The sequence below is a fragment of the Galeopterus variegatus genome, unplaced genomic scaffold (assembly GCF_000696425.1).
Source record: "Galeopterus variegatus unplaced genomic scaffold, G_variegatus-3.0.2 Scaffold2114, whole genome shotgun sequence".
Taxonomy (NCBI): domain Eukaryota; kingdom Metazoa; phylum Chordata; class Mammalia; order Dermoptera; family Cynocephalidae; genus Galeopterus; species Galeopterus variegatus.
In genome coordinates this window covers 132600-152645 of record NW_007728225.1, presented here as the reverse complement: position 1 = coordinate 152645, position 20046 = coordinate 132600, and the positions used below count along the sequence as shown (strand labels likewise).

The 20046-nt window shown below is 38.2% G+C and overlaps 1 protein-coding gene across 12 annotated transcripts in view; it reads right to left on the bottom strand.

The window, feature by feature from the left end:
• The window catches only part of PUM1 (pumilio RNA-binding family member 1), a 127230-nt gene that overhangs the window by 41739 nt on the left and 65445 nt on the right, over positions 1–20046 (bottom strand). For 6 of the 12 annotated variants that reach the window (XM_008580498.1, XM_008580505.1, XM_008580499.1 and 3 more), the window contains 4 exons: positions 17485–17651; positions 15169–15439; positions 5132–5225; positions 3857–3973 (listed from right to left, as the gene is read on the bottom strand). In XM_008580498.1, coding sequence (XP_008578720.1) covers positions 3857–3973; positions 5132–5225; positions 15169–15439; positions 17485–17651 — 649 coding nt within the window. The remainder of the gene's footprint in view (positions 1–3856; positions 3974–5131; positions 5226–15168; positions 15440–17484; positions 17652–20046) is intronic. The other 6 variants (XM_008580500.1, XM_008580504.1, XM_008580508.1 and 3 more) reach the window with 2 other exon arrangements.

Genomic DNA, 20046 nt, shown 5'->3' with positions numbered 1-20046 from the left:
TCTCAGTAATGCTAAGTGGGTCATCCCTAAGACCAGCTCTTGTTTCAAGTAACACACATCAAGTTAGTAGAGAAAAGAATGTCTAAAGTACAGAAAACACAACTCAAGATAGTACACACATTCTACATAATATAGTGAAGTGTATGCATGGACTTTGGAGTTAAACCTGGTTCAAACCCCAACTCTACAACATTTAAATTGTGTGACCTCAAACCAGACAGTTCTGAGTCCCAAATTCCTAATGAAAAAAAAAAAAAAAAAACCACTCAGTGCAATGCCTGACAAATAGTTAAGTGTTCAATAAATATTAACGGTGGTTAGCAAAGATCATTTACTAGGAAGAGCTTTCTGTTTTCCCCAAAGTTGGGACAGGGGGGAAACACACACACCTATATTAAGTATTTTCCCATTACAATCATGCCAAAATGTAAACAATTCTAAAGAAAATGCTAATGCAAATTGTATGCTACATAATAAGTGAAATCTCACATTAATATTTAGTCATGATTAACACGACTTCGACAGCTTTGCCCCCAAATAATATTTACTTGGGAAAACATTCTGTTTGTCCAAATGTTGAATTCAATTCACCATACATTTATGGTCCCACTACAAGGGGCGTTCAAAAAGTTCATGGAAAATGCATATTATGAAAAAACTCCCCATGAATTTCAAAAATATCTTGCACCAGAATAAATTCATATTAACTTGTTATAACATGTCTGAACAGGATCTGAAGACAAAGCACAATCAAAGCCATAGCTAGCTACCAAGAGGTGGAAGTCAGGGCTGGCTGGTTAGCTCAGCTGGTTACACTGTGGTACTGATAACACCACGGTCCAGGGTTCAATCACTGTACTGGCTAGCCACCAAAAAAATAATAATAAAAACAATATATATCAAAAAACAAACAAACAAACAAAAACATGGAAGTGATCCAGTCAAAGCAAAAGTGGATCAGTCAAGAGCAAATGTCATGGCACCAGTTTTTTGGGATGCTCAAAGCGTTCTGCTTGTTGACTTTCTGGAGGCCAAAGAACAATAACATCTGCTTATTAAGAGAGTGCTTTGAGAAAGTCAGCCAAAGCTTTACCTGAGAGTTCTTCTCCACCATGACAATACTCCTGGCTCATTCCTCTCATCAAACAACGGCTACTTTGCAAGAGTTTCTATGGGAAATCATTAAGCATCCACTGTATAATTTCCCACAGTCCAGATTTGGCTCTGACTTCTATTTGTTTCCTAATTTTGAAAAATCTTTAAAGGGTACCCATTTTTCTATTTGTTTCCTAACTTTGAAAAATCTTTCAAGGGTACCCATTTTTCTTCAGATAATAATGTAAAAAAGACTGCATTGACATAGTTAAATTCTCAAGACCCGCAGTTCTTTAAAGATGGACTAAATGGTTGTTATCATCTCTTACAAAAGTGTCTTGAACTTGATGGAGTTTATGTTGAGAAATAAAGTTTATATTTTCAGAGGGCTGGCCAGTTACCTCAGCTGGTTAGAGTATGGTGGTGTAACACCAAGGTTAAGGGTTCAGATCCCCATACTGGCCAGCTGCAAATACAAAAATAAATAAAGTTCATATTTTTATCTTTTTTTTTTTTAAAGATGACCGGTAAGGGGATCTCAACCCTTGGCTTGGTGTTGTCAACACCACGCTCAGCCAGTGAGCAAACCGGCCATACTTATATAGGATCCGAACCTGTGGCCTTGGTGTTATCAGCACCGCACTCTCCCGAGTGAGCCACAGGCCGGCCCTTATTTTTATCTTTTTTTTTTTCCTTTTTTGTCTTTTTTACTGACCGGTAACGGGATCGCAACCCTCGGTGTCGCACCCGCACCGCGCTCAACCAGTAAGCGGGAACCGGTCTCCACATGGGATCCGAACCCTCGGCGGGAGCAGCGCACTCTCCAGTGCGCCACCGGGCCAGCCCTTATTTTTATCTTTTAATGCCATTTTCCACAAACGTTTTTAAGTCCCCTTGTATGGTGACAGCAACTGTGTCACACACAGTCATACAACAAAGATGTCCGCCTTTGAAAGATGTGAAAGCTTAAAAGGAAAAGAAAATCACTCATGTATACATCCACAAGCAAATAAAAACAATGCAGTAATTAGTAATAGAAAAAGAAAACACTTGGCAAAGAAAGACTTCCTAGAATAATGCCAGCTAAGGAGCTTCCCAGGCAAAGAATTGGAAAAAGAATTTAATAAAGAAGACTAAGGAGACCACAGCATCCAAAGACAGAGATCTAAGCCACAGTGCACTATCTCCCACAAAGTAAAATCACATCAATATTACTACTATGTATGGTGTGAGCCAACGGTAGCCAATTACGAGGAGAAGAGAATGGTGCACATGTAGACACTGATACATATGAGACATGGAGAGACAACCCTATACATAGTGGATCCTAACCCTAGCTAACCCTCAGAATTACTGGTACCTCCTTAAAAATACTGATTCCGGGCTGGCCCAGTGGCGCACTGCTACAGTGCGCCGCTTGGGAGCGTGGCGATGCTTCCGCTGAGGGTTCGGATCCCACATACAGACCGGCTGCTCACTGGCTGAGCGAGGTGCGGGCACAACACCGAGGGTTGCGATCCCGTTGCCGGTCCCGGTCCGGTACGGGCGTGACACTGAGGGTTGCGATCCATTGCCGGTCACGAAAAAAAAAAAAAATACTGATTCCTTGAAACACTGTCATTCACAGCAATATGGATAAGCCAGGAGGACATTATGTTATGTGAAATAAGCCAGGCACAGAAAAATAAATACTGTATGTTCTCATTCACAGGCAGAAGCTAAAAAAGAATCTCATAAAAGTAGAGAATAGAATAGTGGTTACTAGAGGCTGGAAAGAGTTGGGGGAGATATAGAGAGGCTGGTTTAAAGATACAAAATTACAGCTAGACAGGAGGAGTAATTTCTAGTGCTCTATTGCACTGCGGGGTGACTACAGTTTTTTGTTGTTGTTTTGGCAGCTGGGTGGTAGCAGGATCTGAACCCTTGACCTTAGTGTTAACAACACTGCACTCTAACCAACTGAGCAAACTGGCCACCCCAGGGTGACTACAGTTAACAATAATTTATTGTATATTTTCAAATAGCTAGAGGAAAGTCTTTTGTATGTTCCCAACACAAAGAAATGATAAATGTCTTAGGTGATAGATATACTAGCTACCATGCTTTGATCATTGTACATTAGATGCACTGAAATGTCACTCTGCAATCCATAAATATGTACAATTATTATTACAATTAGAAAGGTTTTTTTAAAAACACTGATTCCAAGGAACAACACACTACCACCCCCCACCAACCCACCCAAGTAGGTTGCAAAGATCAGCCACATTTGATAATAACTGTAGTATAACATATTAGGGTGGAAAAAAGAAATCAATAAAGGGTTTAAGCAGAAGGGTAAAAGAATAAGATTTGTGTTTGAAACCATTTTCTTGAACAACTTAGAGGGGTGGAGGCGAAGAAAGAGGCAAGGAAATTAGGAATATATGAGAGAGACCCATATAAGAAAATGAACTATGGTAGACTAGAGATAGTAGGAGAACTGAGCAAGGGGAGAATTTACAGAAATATAAATAAGCGACTGATGGCTCCATGGATCAAAAATACCTATGCAAGGGGTAATTGATTAATTTGCCTTTGGACTGTTCGAGTCTAAGGGGCCTACATTACAGCTAAGTAGAGATATCAAGCTGACAAGCAGATGACACTGAAAATCTCCACTGGAGACACAGATTTCAGAAAGGGTGTAACAAATGCAAGCCCATCTCCTGACTTTAATATTAACAGGTGAGAAAATCCTTCATGAAGCAGAATGTCTCACCTAGTGTCGCTGCTGCAGCCAATCCAGCGGTGTATGGGTCTGTCCCTGGGGGAGCAGCACTGATGATGTATGGATTGGGGACAAATGCAGCGGGAGCTATACCTGCTGAAAACATACCTGTCAGTAAAAACAAATGACTAAACTGCAGCCCCACCAAATACTGACACAGCTTAGCTACCCATTCCAGGTTGTAGATGAGGAAAAAAAAGAAAAGAGAGAAGATAGACTAGGTTGAAAGTAAAGAGGAGTTTTAAAAAGACAAAATAAACCCTATACTAAAGATTATGGTGACAATTATCTACAGTCATTTTTTTAAACCTCTGCTAAAAAAATAAATTAAAACTGTTTATACAGTTTTAAACTCAGCACAATTTCTCAAAGACTATTAAAATTACAACAGGTGGTGCAGAGTAATTTAAAAGACTTGTAAAATGGAATAGAAGAAAGGATTTATTTTCATCTAAAACAATTTTCTAAATCGTTTTTCTCAACAAAAATGTATGGGTATTTATAAAGACTACCATCTACAACTATATAATATCAGACCTAGGCAAAGGAATTTATGCCCGGCCTTAATTTATCTAGGTTAGAAGGAAGTTTTTTCTTCCATAGCATACCACATCCAAGAACATTTGGGCACATTAAAAAAATTTTTTTTCTTCAACTGTTTATCCACTTTGTTTCAAAGAGACCTTAAGGGCAGCGTTGGTGGTATAGTAGCGAACAATGCTGCCTTTCAAAGACACCTTAAGAAGGTTCAGAGGGGAGAAAGATCTAGGCAATAAGACTAAAATGTCCATTGGAACTTTAACTGCTACAGGAAAAAGGCAAAGCTACTTAAAAACCAGGAATTATATGAGAATACTTTTAAATTTTTCAATATACACTGCTTGAAAAATGGATTTATAGGCATTGTAAGATGAAAAGTTGATATATTCAGTCTATACAACCCCAACTTATTTAATCAATTTTTTCCAAACCTTACCACCAAAGAGCTGATGCTAAGCACTAGTCATTAGTGTAGCAAATACTTTAAATCCAGAAACTGAGGAAGGGCAATAGCTGGATACTAAGGAAATCTTATGAGTTCAGGTCTTGAAGATATGCCAAAAATAAAGAATGTGGCTAGAGACAACTGGACAAGAGGAAGAGGCCATTTACTCTGAGAGATTTGTCTGGAATTTTATAATCTAAGCTACTGGGCTTCATAGCATACAGTTATCCTAAAATGGTGGCCACACCTATACTAAGAGAGCTCTAGGCTTAAGGACTTACCGATGTGAGGTTGATGAGCAGCTGCTAGTGCATACTGCTGCTGCTGAGCAGCTGTCAACTGCTGGACAGCAAGCGCATTAGGTCTTTGGAACAGCTGAGGTAAGAGAAAGACATGGTATGGTCAGAGAAACCATCTTATAAAATAATTTTAAAACCCAGAACTAAAAATTTTAATGAATCTTTCTTTAGGAATACTTTAACAGTACTCCATTCCCATGGTATTGCAATGCTTCACAGTCTGTTTTTACTCTACTCCATTCCCACGGTATTGCAATTCTTCACAGTTCTTCTGTTTTCCCTTTCTCTTTCTTCACCTCAACTTGGTGTGCCCAGTTCCCATGGGCTGACTGCTTCAAGGTTATATGTCCCCTGAACCACAAACATACATATATCTGCAAAAGACCTAATGATTATCGGCAGGTCTACAAGTCCTCCTTGATGCAAGGCACACTTAAAAATTAGACAAATGTTCTACAAAATTACTTACCAGATTGCCACTAGTTCTGTAATCTCCATTCAGTTTTTTCAAGACCCCACAAATATTTTTAATTAATCCTCACCTACTCACATTTTGGAGAATATGAAAAAGTGTTCACTTCATCCTCTGGGCTGCCTCTTCCTGGGAAAATGTTATTGGATACCTTCCTCAACTAGCAGCTTATCCTAATAAGTAAATCAGACAACTGCCCAGCTTATAGAAGCTCCAGAGTCTTCTAGGATACCTATTCTTTACATGTAGGAAATAAAATAGCAGAAGTACAGCTACAACTAACAAAACTTGAATTATGAGCTCAAACCTAGCACATTTCTTAGTTCCCCCCAAAAAAGTTAAAGGGCCTTAAACACTCAGAATATCCCAAGATTTTATCTAAATACAAAGTCAGCTATTCATTCATTCGTTCATTCAACAAATATTTATGAATCAAATAATACCTGCTAGGCACTGTGCAAGGAACTAGGGATACAACAGTGAATAAAACACCACATAATCCCTGCCCTTGTGGAGATTACATTTTAGCGTGAATAGTATCGGTAGAAAGAAAGGGGATGCTGGTAACCTGACTCTGGATCGCCTTGATGGGCCTCCTTCCAAGGAGTCATACTGAATACTTCATTATTTGCTGAAATAAGACTGAGAGGACTTACTGAAGAGACCTCCCTGGATATGACCTTCAACCTACCTGCTCTTTCTACAGGATTTTTCAAAAGTTCAGCTGACATCACTAGATGATGTATAACGGACACCATCGATCTTGAATTACAAATGTCCTTATAAAGACAACTGATTGTTTCAGACATTAGGAGATAATGTCATTCCACCAACTCAGCTTAATTATCATCATGACAGGACTTACTGTTATCCTACGTGGTGGAGAGACTTTATCCTCTGACTTGGCTACCTCTATGCCTCAAACATATGAGTAGGTCCATTTTAAATAAAAAGAAAATAATTTGAATGTACTAGACAACTTCACCTGTTAGCTTCTTTGTAAAGACCAGAGTAAAACTAGTCTTTGCTTTTATGGCACGAATGTCAAAAGTAACCACCTATGGATTTCAAAAATACTTTAGTTTTTTATTTTCAAAGGTTAAAGAAAAACTTTATTGTGATGTTGGTAAAAAGAAAAAAGATAGTACTATTTGATAGGCATTCATTAAATATCGTTTTAAAAAGAAATAGACAAATTAAATCTACTGAGACAGACAAATCAAAACACTTGTCCACTCCAGAAAGGGAGCCAGTCACTACTATTTAGTAACTGTGATATTATCATTTTTGCCAAGTTGGTTTCACATTTCTATTTTACCTAAAGAACAGTATCTCACAGTATTCCTACCAACAAAAGGCAGTCCACCCAAGCGGAGCAGCTAGGAGGCACAAAACAAGTAAAACAGCAGAAAGTTGTTTTTAAATTATTTCCAGGGTTGTAAAAACACCACATAGTTCCATTAAATATCTACTGTCTCTTTAATTGGTCTCTGGAATTTTCCTGGGCTAAAACCTTTTGAAACATTTAACATCTCAGACACTGCTCATATTAGCTTCTTCTCTACACCCTTCTTTGCCCTGCTACAAACAAAATAACTCATTACATTCAACAAACATTTTTGAGCATCTATTATCAGACAGGCACTGTGACACGGAGCTGGGGAAATAAGACAGTGTATTCAGAACATAAATCTTGAGGATATTCTAACTTACTAACCAAAAATAGCAATCTAATGCCATTCTATCTGACTTCACATTTTTAAATATTACTATATCTATAAATATACATAGAAATATGGAGCATTATGAATACCATAAAAGTAATCATTCTATATTCGTTCATAATTCTCACCATCATGTTAAAATGATAACTAAAAGCACACAAACCTTACAAATGCCCCAAATAGCCTATGTTTGAGAGCTGATTAATATTTTAGTGAGTATGGTGAATAAAGAAGGAATTATTTTCTGGAAAGCATTTTGCAGTAAACAATTTAACGAAAGTAAAGTATGCAGCTACACCAGGCAGATTTGAATAAAGAATGGATTACAGCGATTTTGGCACATTCTCTTTATGTAAATAGTGCAATATTAACTGGAAATAGATTATTCAAAATAAAATTGGGTAACTGGCAAGAGACTGATTCCAAAAGATCCTGCAAAACTCACACAAATGCCATCTGCTGGGCAAAGCACTGAGCTCTGTTAACATTTTCATGATTTTCACAAAGCAAGCCAATACTCCATAAATGAGAAAGAAAATACTGTGAGAGTTGGAGGAAATGCTTATTTAAAGTCAGTATAACGATAAATGTGCCACTGATGATTACAATTCACTTGGGTAGAATTTCTAAGTTGTTCAAGAGTCTGAATGCAGGGGAATATGTATATTTCAAGTATATCAAGGTTCTTAAATACTGACTGCATAATTTGGGAACTAGACAAACAGTGACTGACATGCAGATGGCATCTTACAAAGATAGCTAGTACTGTTATTAGTATGGTTGCTATCAATAACAACCACTGGCATAAAAACACTGTTGTTGAGTTTTCTGAATCTGGAAGAGTAATGTTTAAATATGGAGTTAGCAGTTGTTATGGAGTTACCCCTATCCACCTCCCTTCCCTGTCGCCTCCCCGCAAGAAAATGTACCACCTGCCATGACTTTTTACCACATTAAGGTAATATACATAGTGGATAGGTGCTGAGAGAGACTCTGGGGCCAGGCAGCCTTGGTTCATATCTCAACTCAACTCCCCCACTGACTTGCTATGAGACCTGGGGCAAGTGACTTAATCTCTCTGTGCCTCACTCGCCTCTCTTAATAGGACAATAAAGATATATGTAACTCATAAGTTTGTTGTGGGGATTACACATGTAAAGCACTTTAAACAGTCCTTTAGGTGAGATGTTTCTGATGAATGGGGAGAACACTCCAAAACAGTCACAGCCCCCCTTCAGTGAGAGTCACCCCTTATAGATCCTCCCCTGAGCAAGGCAGCCCAAGAACACCAAAAGGAGAGGGCAGGACTCTTCCTAGTTTGTGTCGAGTCAAAATCCCACTGCACCAGGACCACCAACTGCTGTCAGCAGGCCACAAAATAACAAGGAAGGAAGAAAACCATTTTTGTTCTTGTTGTTAATGAATACTTTTTACATTATACTCCCTTGAGAAAAAACTATGAATATAAGTGAATTTGAAGGTAAGACAATTTCACATATCAAAAGCCTCTGTGTTTCTAGTACAAGGTCCAAAGGAAACAGCCATGAGCTAGAAACCAAAATAATAGATATTTGCATAGCTTGTACTAGATGACCTTCACCAAGTCCCTGAATTTCACTGTGTCTTAATTTTCTTAACTGTAAAAACATAACAGCTGCCCTATTTCATGGAGTTGTCAGGATTCACAGAGAAAAAACCTTCGAAACATTCAAAGTACTACAATCAATGGTGGGACTATAAAATTTTAAGAATTAAGTATATTTTGGAGCCATTCCTCAGTACTTGAAATTTGTGAAAGGTTGCTACTGTTGGAAGCTTCCAGATCAAAGTCCAATTTTGACAAGTAACTAATGATTACAATAATTGGTGGTTTAACAGGCACATAAAAACCATACTGCTAAATTAAAAAAAATAATAATAATCTTCACATTTCTTTAGCAGACGAAGAATCTGTTTCCAAAATAAATAATTTCTGACTTAGGTCTTAGGGAAAGGCAAAACATCCCTCCACCACATAAAGTAACGCCTTTTGAAGAAAACTTTATCATAAATGAAATCTGAGCAAAATCAAATAACTAAACTTCAACTGACCAAATTACTAGTCAAAGTCAGCTCTTAGTCAGTGACCATTTACACAACACTCATAGAATGACCACTTGTAAACTGAAAAGAAAGTTGAGAATATTAAATACCTACATTAAAACTCTGCACACACTTGGTCTCACAAGAATGACATTTAATCACTATCATACTTTTAAAAGCAATGCATGCCAATTTCCTCTCCCATCTGATTATAGCTGTGCAGGAATGGGTACTTCAACTATCATTCTCAGAATATTGCTTCTTTGTTAAAATTCATGCTTATTAATGGGTGAGAGTTTTAGTGCAACAGTATACTGTTTTGTAAAACATGCTACGTTAGGCTATTTTTAGATTAACTGAATCCTAAATAAAGAACATCAACAATCTGATTTATCTATACCAATATAATCCTTGCTTTGGTTTCTGCTACATAGTTGTAATATAATGAAGCCTAGTAATAATTTTCTAAGACCCGTTTAGGGAAATATAAACAGGCAATTGTATACCACCTTCCAAAAGAAAAAGAAAAAAAAAAAAAAAAGAATACTGCTCAAGCACCATAACACAAAATGATATGAACACATCATGCACGAACTGTTCAAAGCTGTTCTTTTTTTTTTCCTTTTTATCTTTTTTTGTGTGTGTGTGTCTGGCAACGGATCGCAACCCTCAGTGTCGCACCCGTACGGGACCGGGACCGGCAACGGGATCGCAACCCTCAGTGTTGCGCCCACACCTCGCTCAGCCAGTGAGCGGCCGGTCTGTATGTGGGATCCGAACCCTCAGCGGGAGCGCCGCCACACTCCCAAGCGGCGCACTGTAGCAGTGTGCCACCGGGGCCGGCCCCAAAGCTGTTCTTAAGGATTAAGAAGACAATAAGGGGAAAGTGAGAAAAAAGGGAGAACACTCCAGAGACATCAATAAACATTTTAAGCCAACAAAATGCCCTAAATTAGGGGTTCTTAACCCAAGGTCTTTGTACTGGGGTGGGTGATACTGCATCTTTATTTTCATGAACATCAGAAATTTAGCATGTTCTTCAATTATGATTGCAGGCAACAAACCACATTGTTAGTAATATATCTGTGACTTTAAAATAGAAATCATGTTACTTTATGATTGTTACAGACATCTGAAAATCTTGTTTATGCTCATTATGATAGCTAATACACCTACTTCTATTTCATGCATCATGTGACAAAGAATCAAATATACCACTGTTTGTTCTTAAATATCTAGACAGCTATTTTTATACAACTGGTTTCCTTTGTAGTCCTACTCTATACTATACATTTTAATACATTATTCTGAGAAGCAGTCCACAGGATTCACCTAACTGCTGAAGGAGTCAATAGCACAAAAAAAGGTTAAAAGCTCCTGCTCTTAAAAATAAACCTTAGAGGGGAGGCACCGAGGCTGCGGGTTCGGATCATATACAGGGATGGCCAATGGAAAAAAAAAAAAAAACAAAATAAACACAGCTCTTTTGGGCCGGCCCATGGCTCACTCAGGAGAATATGGTGCTGATAACACCACGGCCACGGGTTCGGATCCCTATATAGAGATGGCTGGTTAGCTCACTGGGTAAGTGTGGTGCTGACAACACCAAGCCAAGCCTTACCAGTCATCTTTAAAAAATAAATAAATAAACCTTAGAAGGGTTAAATTCACAATAAGCGACCAGACAAGTTACTTAACTAACCAAAACCCAAGACAAGTAACTTAACTATCCAAAACCCAAAGTATCACAACTACCAATGAATGAAGTTTGCAATGAACTAAATGAAAATTACTTTTCCTTATTTGCAGTCTGCTCCATGTTATGTATCTCACTATAAGCTGATACCGTTTTATGAAACCAGCTTATTACACCAAATTAAAGCCCTGATTTAGGAAATAGGACAAGGGAATTATTTATTTATTTTGCAATTTCCAAACCAGATCCCCTCATAAAATCACAACTAAAGGTACCCTACTGTTTGTAGCAAATAACTCAAATTAAGAAAAATGATCACTTTGTTGCTCATGTAAGAAAGCCAAGATAAAAGAGCAGAATGTGCAGGAAAACACATGCCACACTAGATCTCTGGTTCAACCCTCATAATCATTAGTACTGTCTGAGACTCACACCTGGCTCTCAAGCCTCTAGAACCTGGATTCAATTAGCAAGCACACCTGTCTCCTTGCCCTCCTCTACAAGCATCTTCTACTACAGTCAGCCTAGAACCACGTCACGGTCATTCCCAGCTCCATATGTCTGCTCTCTGACCTGCAACAATATACATCCCACCTGTCCTTCAAGTCAGTTCTATGTAACCTTGGTCCTCACTGAGCCTTCCCCTTGTCTGATGGCATTAGTAATCCACCAATTTAGGATGGAGTTCCTCGAATGTTCTACAACTGTTTCATGCTGAACCCAAGGTTCCTAGAAGGACACAACAGTTAACAGTTAACTGATTAATCTAGGTAAGAGAATGTCTAAAACTGCTACTAAACTAACACTCAGCACAAAAACTAAACCATGATGATTAAGTCATTCCTTCTTAAAAATGTCTTCTCATTGCCTATAAGACAGCACAGCAAAATCTGTAAGACACACAACACTATCTATTCAACCTCATTAGTCATTTTCTTCAACCTAAACTACCAGCCAGACTGAGGACCACTTCTACATTATCTACAGAACACACACCTGTTAAATTCCAATTTCAAACCTTTAGTTTTTCTATTTCCTCCACTAGAAATTTAACTCTCTTCTTTCATAAACAAGTCTTCCAAGGCACAGCTCAAGAACTACCTCTTCCACAAGTGTTTCTTTCCCCAGAGAACAGAGTACACTCCCCCTTGCTCTAAGATTCCTAGGACACGGGCATGAACGGTTCCATCACTTGTCATTGACTACTTCCTTGCACTATTTAAATTACGAAATGAGACACAATGACTAAACTAAGAGCAACTCATAGGAGCAGAGGGAATCTTGCTCCATTCATGAAAGATATGCTTGGCTACAAATGAAAACAAAAAATGCAAACAGAAGGTTATAATCTGTAGCCCACAGATCTGTGATCCCCCTGAAGTTATCTGCAAAATTGGGTGTCAAAAGAATTATGTACATTTTCCTGATGAGTAGAACTGTGGCTTTTGATCAGATGGCAACAGAGTAACCCTACAAAGGCTAAGTTCTGATCTAAGAAGCAACTTTCCTGGATGTTATACAGTAATATAATGGTAGCTCTCTAGTAATAACCAGTAACTTTCCTAGTTATTATACAATAATTATACAGTTATAGTTATTTGTATATAAGGAATGAGCTAGTATACTAGATCTAAACGACACACATATTAGAAAACATGGCAGGACTCAAAGAGTAGCCCTCAGACCACTTGGTTAGGTTTCAAATTTTAATTTTGGGAACTGTACTAAATACAGGGGATGCACTGACATATTATAATAGGGATAGGGAAAATGTCCCCTAAAAACTTGGTCTGCTAAAGCAATGCAGAGGACAAAAAGAGAATAAGGTTCAGTCCTTGACCTCAAGGAGCTTACAATCTAGTAAGGGATATTAGACAAGTAATCACAACACAAGGCAGAACATGGTAACTGCTTTTCTTAAAGGAGGCACAAGGTACTACAGAGTTCAAACGAGGCAGACATGATGACTTTTTGGTTTGGAGATCAAGAAAGGAAGGTGACAGCGCTGAACCTTGACTGATAAAGATTTAAATTAGAAACGAAAAGTGCAATAAAGTGTGATGAAAAGCAAAAGGTTAAGAAAGATTGGAGGGATAAAATCTAAGTACACACACCAATTTCTAGTATAAAGAGGATCCCTCCTTCTTAACAACTACTGGCTTCTATATAGGAGCCTTGGGAGGTTGAGGGTCTTGAAGAAATTTAGGAGTCTTAGGCCCATGGTTTCCAGGTATGCTATTAGGATGCCTGAATCTACTCAGAAAAGCAAGAATTATGGCTCATGGGATAAAACAATGATCACATCATATGACAATGGTATATATGTATAATGATGTCCCCATGTTGCATGAACCAAGACACATATGGGAAGCCAGAGTCCAACAACAGATTAACTTTCAAAATAATGTTTACTTTCAAAAACTGTTAAAATGGGACACATGATGAAGACACCCTGATTTTATATTTCTGAATAAGATCTTTGATATAGTCATGCTAACTACTTATGGGTATGCAAAACTACATTTCTGTTCAAGTCCTAATAACTATCTGGCCTCCAAAAACATTGGAAAAATTATTTTGAAACCAAAGATCAATAAAAAAAGAATCCCAATTCTGATTATGAAGTAAAGAACAGTTAAATGAAAGAGAATCAGATTTTCATTCATAAGAGAACGGAGACAAACTCTTCGTAAATAATGAGGAAAGGGTTAGACAGGGTTAGACTGTGAATGGAAGCAAAGAACCAAAAATGGCCATAAGAAAGAGAAAAAGCATGGAAAGTCAATTCTTATGGGGAGGTGGGCATACCTGCTGGGAATTAAAGGGAGAACAGTATACACTTTTAGTTTACTCTCTGGAAAAAACATTGTTAATTAAACCTTATCTAGATATGCACATTCACATCACCCTTAAAGAGATTTATTTTGGTAAACTTCATATGGTTTAACTCTATTATCTAGTTATCTATCAATCAAAATTCATTTAATATCAGCTATTTATGAAAATAAAGATACAACATGGTATAACTAGTCTCCAAAGACCATGAACTAATTTGCCCATAGCTATAAAATTTCTAAACTTCAAATTGAGAGTCTAATCTTTCAAATCTAGAAGTCTGTATTTATGTTCCAGTCCAAAACTAAGGAGTAACAGAAATTCACGGTTAGTGAAACTGCTCCTACCATAAGGAAGTCTGTGTGGTACTTAACAAGATAGGGAAGCTACCTGTCCCTTTTTATAATTCAGACAGCTGATTTTCCTTTAAAAATAAATAAATAAACAGAAACATCAGTAAACCCTAGAATTAGGCCTACTATGCCTTCAAAAACAGAAGAGACACACAAAATTTTCCAGAGACTTATGGAATAAAAGAGCTAAGTGCTGGCCAGTGGCTCAGTTGGTGAGAGCAAAGTGTTGTAACACCAAGGTCAAGGGTTTAGATCCCTGTACCAACAGCTGCCAAAAAATTTTTTTTTAAAAAGAGTCAAGCAATTTCACTGTAGATTTTATATTGAGTGATTTGTGTGTGGGTTTTCCCTTAATCACATTCTAACTCTTTGGAAAGGTACCAGACCTTTACCTATGTTATCTGTAGTAACTCACTTAATTAGAAACGTGACTGGTAAGATAACCTGGCACTGCACTCCTGACAGTGATGGATAACAGAGCTCACTATTTTAAAAACGAAACAAACCAACAGCATCACAACCACATAAATCTTCAGAGATTAATTTAGCATCCAAGAGGTCTGTGTTACAAAAGGTAGTACCACCTCACCAACTATCCAGGTGCTGGGGACAGAGAGGAGCCAAAAGAAGTACTTGTAGAGGAAGGTGGTCTCTTGTCAGTAACCTCGGCATGGGACCCAGCTTCTTGACAGGAAAGACACAGAGGCTTTGTAAACCAACATCACTGTTGGGTTAATAAGGCTCACTATTGATTACCTAAAGTAATGCCACCCTCCTCCCACCACCGCATTTCAGTTACATGAATAATGTGCTAGCTGGAGGAAGAGTAGAGAAGGTGACAGAGACACACACAGTACCTGTTGTTGAGAATTGTAGTCAAAAAGTCCCACAGTTGCTGCTGTTGAGTCCACAGGTACCTGCGTGCCTGAATAATCAAACTGAAGAGGCTCCATGCCCACATGTTCCATGGGGTCCAAGGGGACACTCTGGGACTCCATGTTGGAGAAATCCTCCACAGGCTTGGCACCATTGGTGCTGGTCAGCTGGGCTAAGCCCTCAGAACCATTCTGGTTTGGACCCAGAAGATCCACTTCATTAGCAGAGTTCTGGCAATTACCAGGGGTACGGCTAAACAGAGAAAGTAAAGGGCATTAAACCTTATTTTGAGCGGGAAGGGACACTACAGCAACCCAAGTTTAAGGACAATGTCCTTGACATAGCTCATTATCAACAGTACTTAAAACTATTTCTACAAAATACACAGAGATCCTTTATGATGATTACGGGGTTATATCCTCTAAAATAATTCTTCTGTTAAACAATCTTTTCCTTTCCACCTAACCACACCCCTTAAATTTACATTAACTGCTACTAATTTACAATCTCTTTACCAACAATGGCTGAACTGGAAAAATTACTGCCTGTAGCATCTATGAAAACAGAGGTCCCAAAATACAGGTAGTAAAAAACGCTCCCAAAAAGCAACATCTATTCTTTAAATATAGAGCCAACGGAAAAAACGTCAGTTTTTTGGGGGAAATCCACATCTCAGAAAGATTCTAATAAAAAAATTTTTATGTATTATAGGTATTAATGACCAATGCTACAACTATCTCCCCTTCTAAGAAACCAGAAGAAGCAGACCATTTTGAAATAATACAAAATAAATTCATTATTTAGGATATGTCCCTGCTAAGGAAACAATCCTAAGAATTAAAAGTAATGTAAGGATATAATATATCATCCAAACCAGGACATTCCTAAGAGCTACAAGGGCCACTAATGATAACTATCCTGGGACATGGGTATAAACAAGTACTGTTCTGGATAACCAGGACATAACAGCACTGTACGTAAAAGGATTGCAGGATTATATGATCCAAAATCAGACTAATATATAATAATAATAATTATATTACAGTCAGGAGATTGCAGCCTGTGACTACAATCAACGTCTTTCATCACTAAAAGAAATCCCATAGCTAGTACATGTTAAAAGCACTGCCATGTCCCTTTCTCTCTCCCCCTCCCTCTCTGTTTCACAAGCATGTACACACACACACACACACACACACACGCACACGCACACACACATCCCACCCCCCTCACCCATCCCCAATTAAATACTACAAAACACTGCTAATGGGGTGTTTGAAATTCAGAGTGGAGAGGCCACCTAAACTCATCTGAAAGACCTCAGGTAAGTGTTTATTACTCCATGCCTCAAATTTCTTCCGAAGATTGTAATTCTTTACATGTGCAAGATACAAAAAAAAATAGGAATACTAAACAACTGAAACTTGTACTACAAATGATGATGCAAAATACATTTTAATTTTAGCTTTGATAGATATTAGGATAACATTGGTGAGTGGGTGGGTGGAGATATACACAGGTTAGCTTGGGACTAACATTAAAATTATGCAAAATTAAATTCTCTACCTATATATAAGTAAATATAAATAACCTACTGAACAAGAATTTTTACAGATTTTTTAAAATTATATACCATAAGTAAAGGTTAACTACAGAAATGAATACTTGCTAACTGTGGAAGACAAATACACATTATTTCTATATTGTGTGTATTAAATTACAGGGTAAAACTGGCAAATCAATCATGACCAGAGATGGAATGAGAGGCATCCATGGAAGGGATATGATTAAGAACAAGTCATTTAAGCGGCATCTCTGGTTCTTCAAAATGAGGAAAATTACCCACCTACCTCAAAAGGAGCTCGTAAGACTCGAATGAGATAATACACAAGTTCTCAACTGTTTTTCCCTCGAACATGCCAGAGGGATATGACACACTTGCATTAGTAACCATGGCTCTCTAACATAGTGATTGGGAAAAATCCGAAGGCACCTACCCCAGATGATTTTGATACTTGAGAATCACTGAAATGATCTTTTATGGAATCATTCTACATATTCTAGAGCTCTATGCAAAATCTGCCATTTTGGTAACGCATCAGGCATTGACAACTCTTAGAAAATTCCACCTTACCAGTTAATTTACAATCTTTGTGGCATGCCCTACTCTAGATCAAATTCTTAAAAAGGAAACATGAGAGGGGAAAAAAGAAAACTAAAATCCAAATAAAACTAAATCAAAACAAACAAAAACCCACAGCCCACATTCAAAAATCAGAAGTGTAAAACATACAAACCTAAAATCTTTGACGTCTGCATCAATCCCATTCTGCACTGGTAAACCATTGGTCTTGTCCATCACATCACCCTCCTCCTTCAAATCTCCTAGCTTATCTCCATCAAACGTACCCTTGTTCTTCTTTTCACCTTTGTCGTTTTCATCACTGTCTGCATCCCTTGGGCCCTGTTTAAAAAATAGCTTCAGCTTCACTAATCATCATCAACTAACAAGAATGGGCAACTGCTGTGGACACCAGACTACACTAGAGGCTAATCAGAACCAGATAGTGTCCATGCCCTTTCAGACATTACAATCTAATTAACAAACAACACAGAGGCAGGAACACTGCAGAAAGTCTTGCCAAATGGGGAAGACAGACATACATTTATTCTTACAGAGTTCAGTATAGTGTTACCATACCCAATGTCCCACCACCCCATTTTGTTTTTCTATCAAAAGCACAGCCACAACTTTATAGCTCTTAGTTCCACTTCTCTACTCTCAAATCTAATTCTATATAACAGCTTGATTCCTAATAATCCCCAGGTATGGTAGCTAAAAGTATAGAAAAAAAAGGTTAAGCCCATAAAAAGAATTTCATACCTCTCCGCTGTCCTATGTAAACTCCTCCCTTACCTCCAAATATTGAACTAAATGCGCCGGCCCGTGGCTCACTCGGGAGAGTACGGTACTGATAACACCAAGGCCCCGGGTTCGGATCCCATATAGGGATGGCCGGTTCGCTCACTGGCTGAGCGTGGTGCTGACAAATATTGAACTAAATGCGCCGGCCCGTGGCTCACTCGGGAGAGTACGGTACTGATAACACCAAGGCCCCGGGTTCGGATCCCATATAGGGATGGCCGGTTCGCTCACTGGCTGAGCGTGGTGCTGACAAATATTGAACTAAATGTGGTATGATAACATTCCAACTCAATTATTCTATCCTTGATCTTGGGATATATGCCTTGCCAATTTGCACCAACACCTCCCGAGTTCTACCCTATAAGCCTCACAGCTCATGCATCAACCATTGACCAATGACCCTTAACTTTAATTTTTTTAATGCTTAAAAAAAAGCTACATCTAACTGTAAAATTCTTTCACCAAAAGTACTCCAATAACTATCTGCTATCTTCCACACCTGCCTGTACCAAGGCAGTTTATTTGTGAGATGTAAGTGGGAGCATGTTAAATTGAAGCATCTGATGCAACAGAATTTACCTGTGAAGTGTTCCAAACTATAAAGTTTGAAACACTAGTACTAAAAGAATGGATCTGGTGTCAGACATGTTTATGTCCTGCCTTCTAAGGAAATTAAGTCTCTCTCCTCTTACCAACATCCTAAATTAAGCCCTGGACATATAAAGTAAATGTACCCTGACTTCCAAAAGGAAAAGATTTGGTGACCTGACATGGTAGAAAGAGTTTCGCAGAACCTTACAACAAAGGGTCCTAAGTAACCTTTGCTTTATAAAAGTAAAGGAGGCAATATTGTTTTTCCCTACCACTGACTCCTGGTTTAAAGAAGAAACAAATACACCTGGACCAAATTAAAGCTCCTGGTAAAATGCAAGATCCAATCAACAGAAGATGAGAGCTGCCAAACAGCATCTCCAGTCACCAAAACTAAAATTCAGTGGGAAGAAACCAGTAATAGAGGACAGAGCAGCAGACAGTTGTGAACTGATTCACTTGGCACGCCTATAGATACAAAACCAACAGATGCTCTCAGAATCGTTCTTAGAGATCACTGGCCCAGAAATGGTGATTCACAGATCTTGACATTCTTAAACTTTTCAACTATTAGTTCAGAGGCCATTTTAATTTCAAAGTCATTTTCTGTTCAAATGTGATACAGAAAAAGCAAGATTTCATGGATAATATGAAGAAAAGGAACATATATGACAGGAAATTTAGAAAGGATATACAACTTAGCTTCATCTGGTATCAAGATGGTAAATTACAGATTTGGCAGCCATTGAGATATGCTTTTCAGGGTGGAATCTTTAAAGCGTAAAGCTGTTATTGATTCAAAAGGACAGAATGATAGCCAATTAAGCACCACATTGAGATCCCAAAGCAGAGATGGGATATGTCAGGGTTCTAAAGGCAAAAAGATCTTTTAAAATATTCAGAAGCAATAGCTTCCTCCACACTGCAAAGATAACACTGACAGAAGCTGTGTATTCATTTTCATATTCCTAGCACTGAATACAGCACCTGGCAGAAGTTCAATAAAGATAATAAAAATTATTAAAAGGACCCAAAGTCCCGTACAAACTGCTAAAATAAGAAGGATCCTCCTGTTGTCTTTTTTATCATCAAATAAGAGTCCAGCAGGTGGTAACATGACAACTCTCCTTGAAACATAAACGATAGTGTCAATAGCAAAAGAGTATTACAAGGATCATCCCACTGACACGCCTAAGCGATCTTCCACCACAAGTCTACAAATCAAATCACTGGCTCGGGAGATAAGGTTTCACTCCAATTTCACAAAAGGAGTTAAAAGGTCTGCAGGCAAAACTGGGAAGGAAATGGGATAAAGAAGCAGTAGGAAGTTTCAACAACAAGC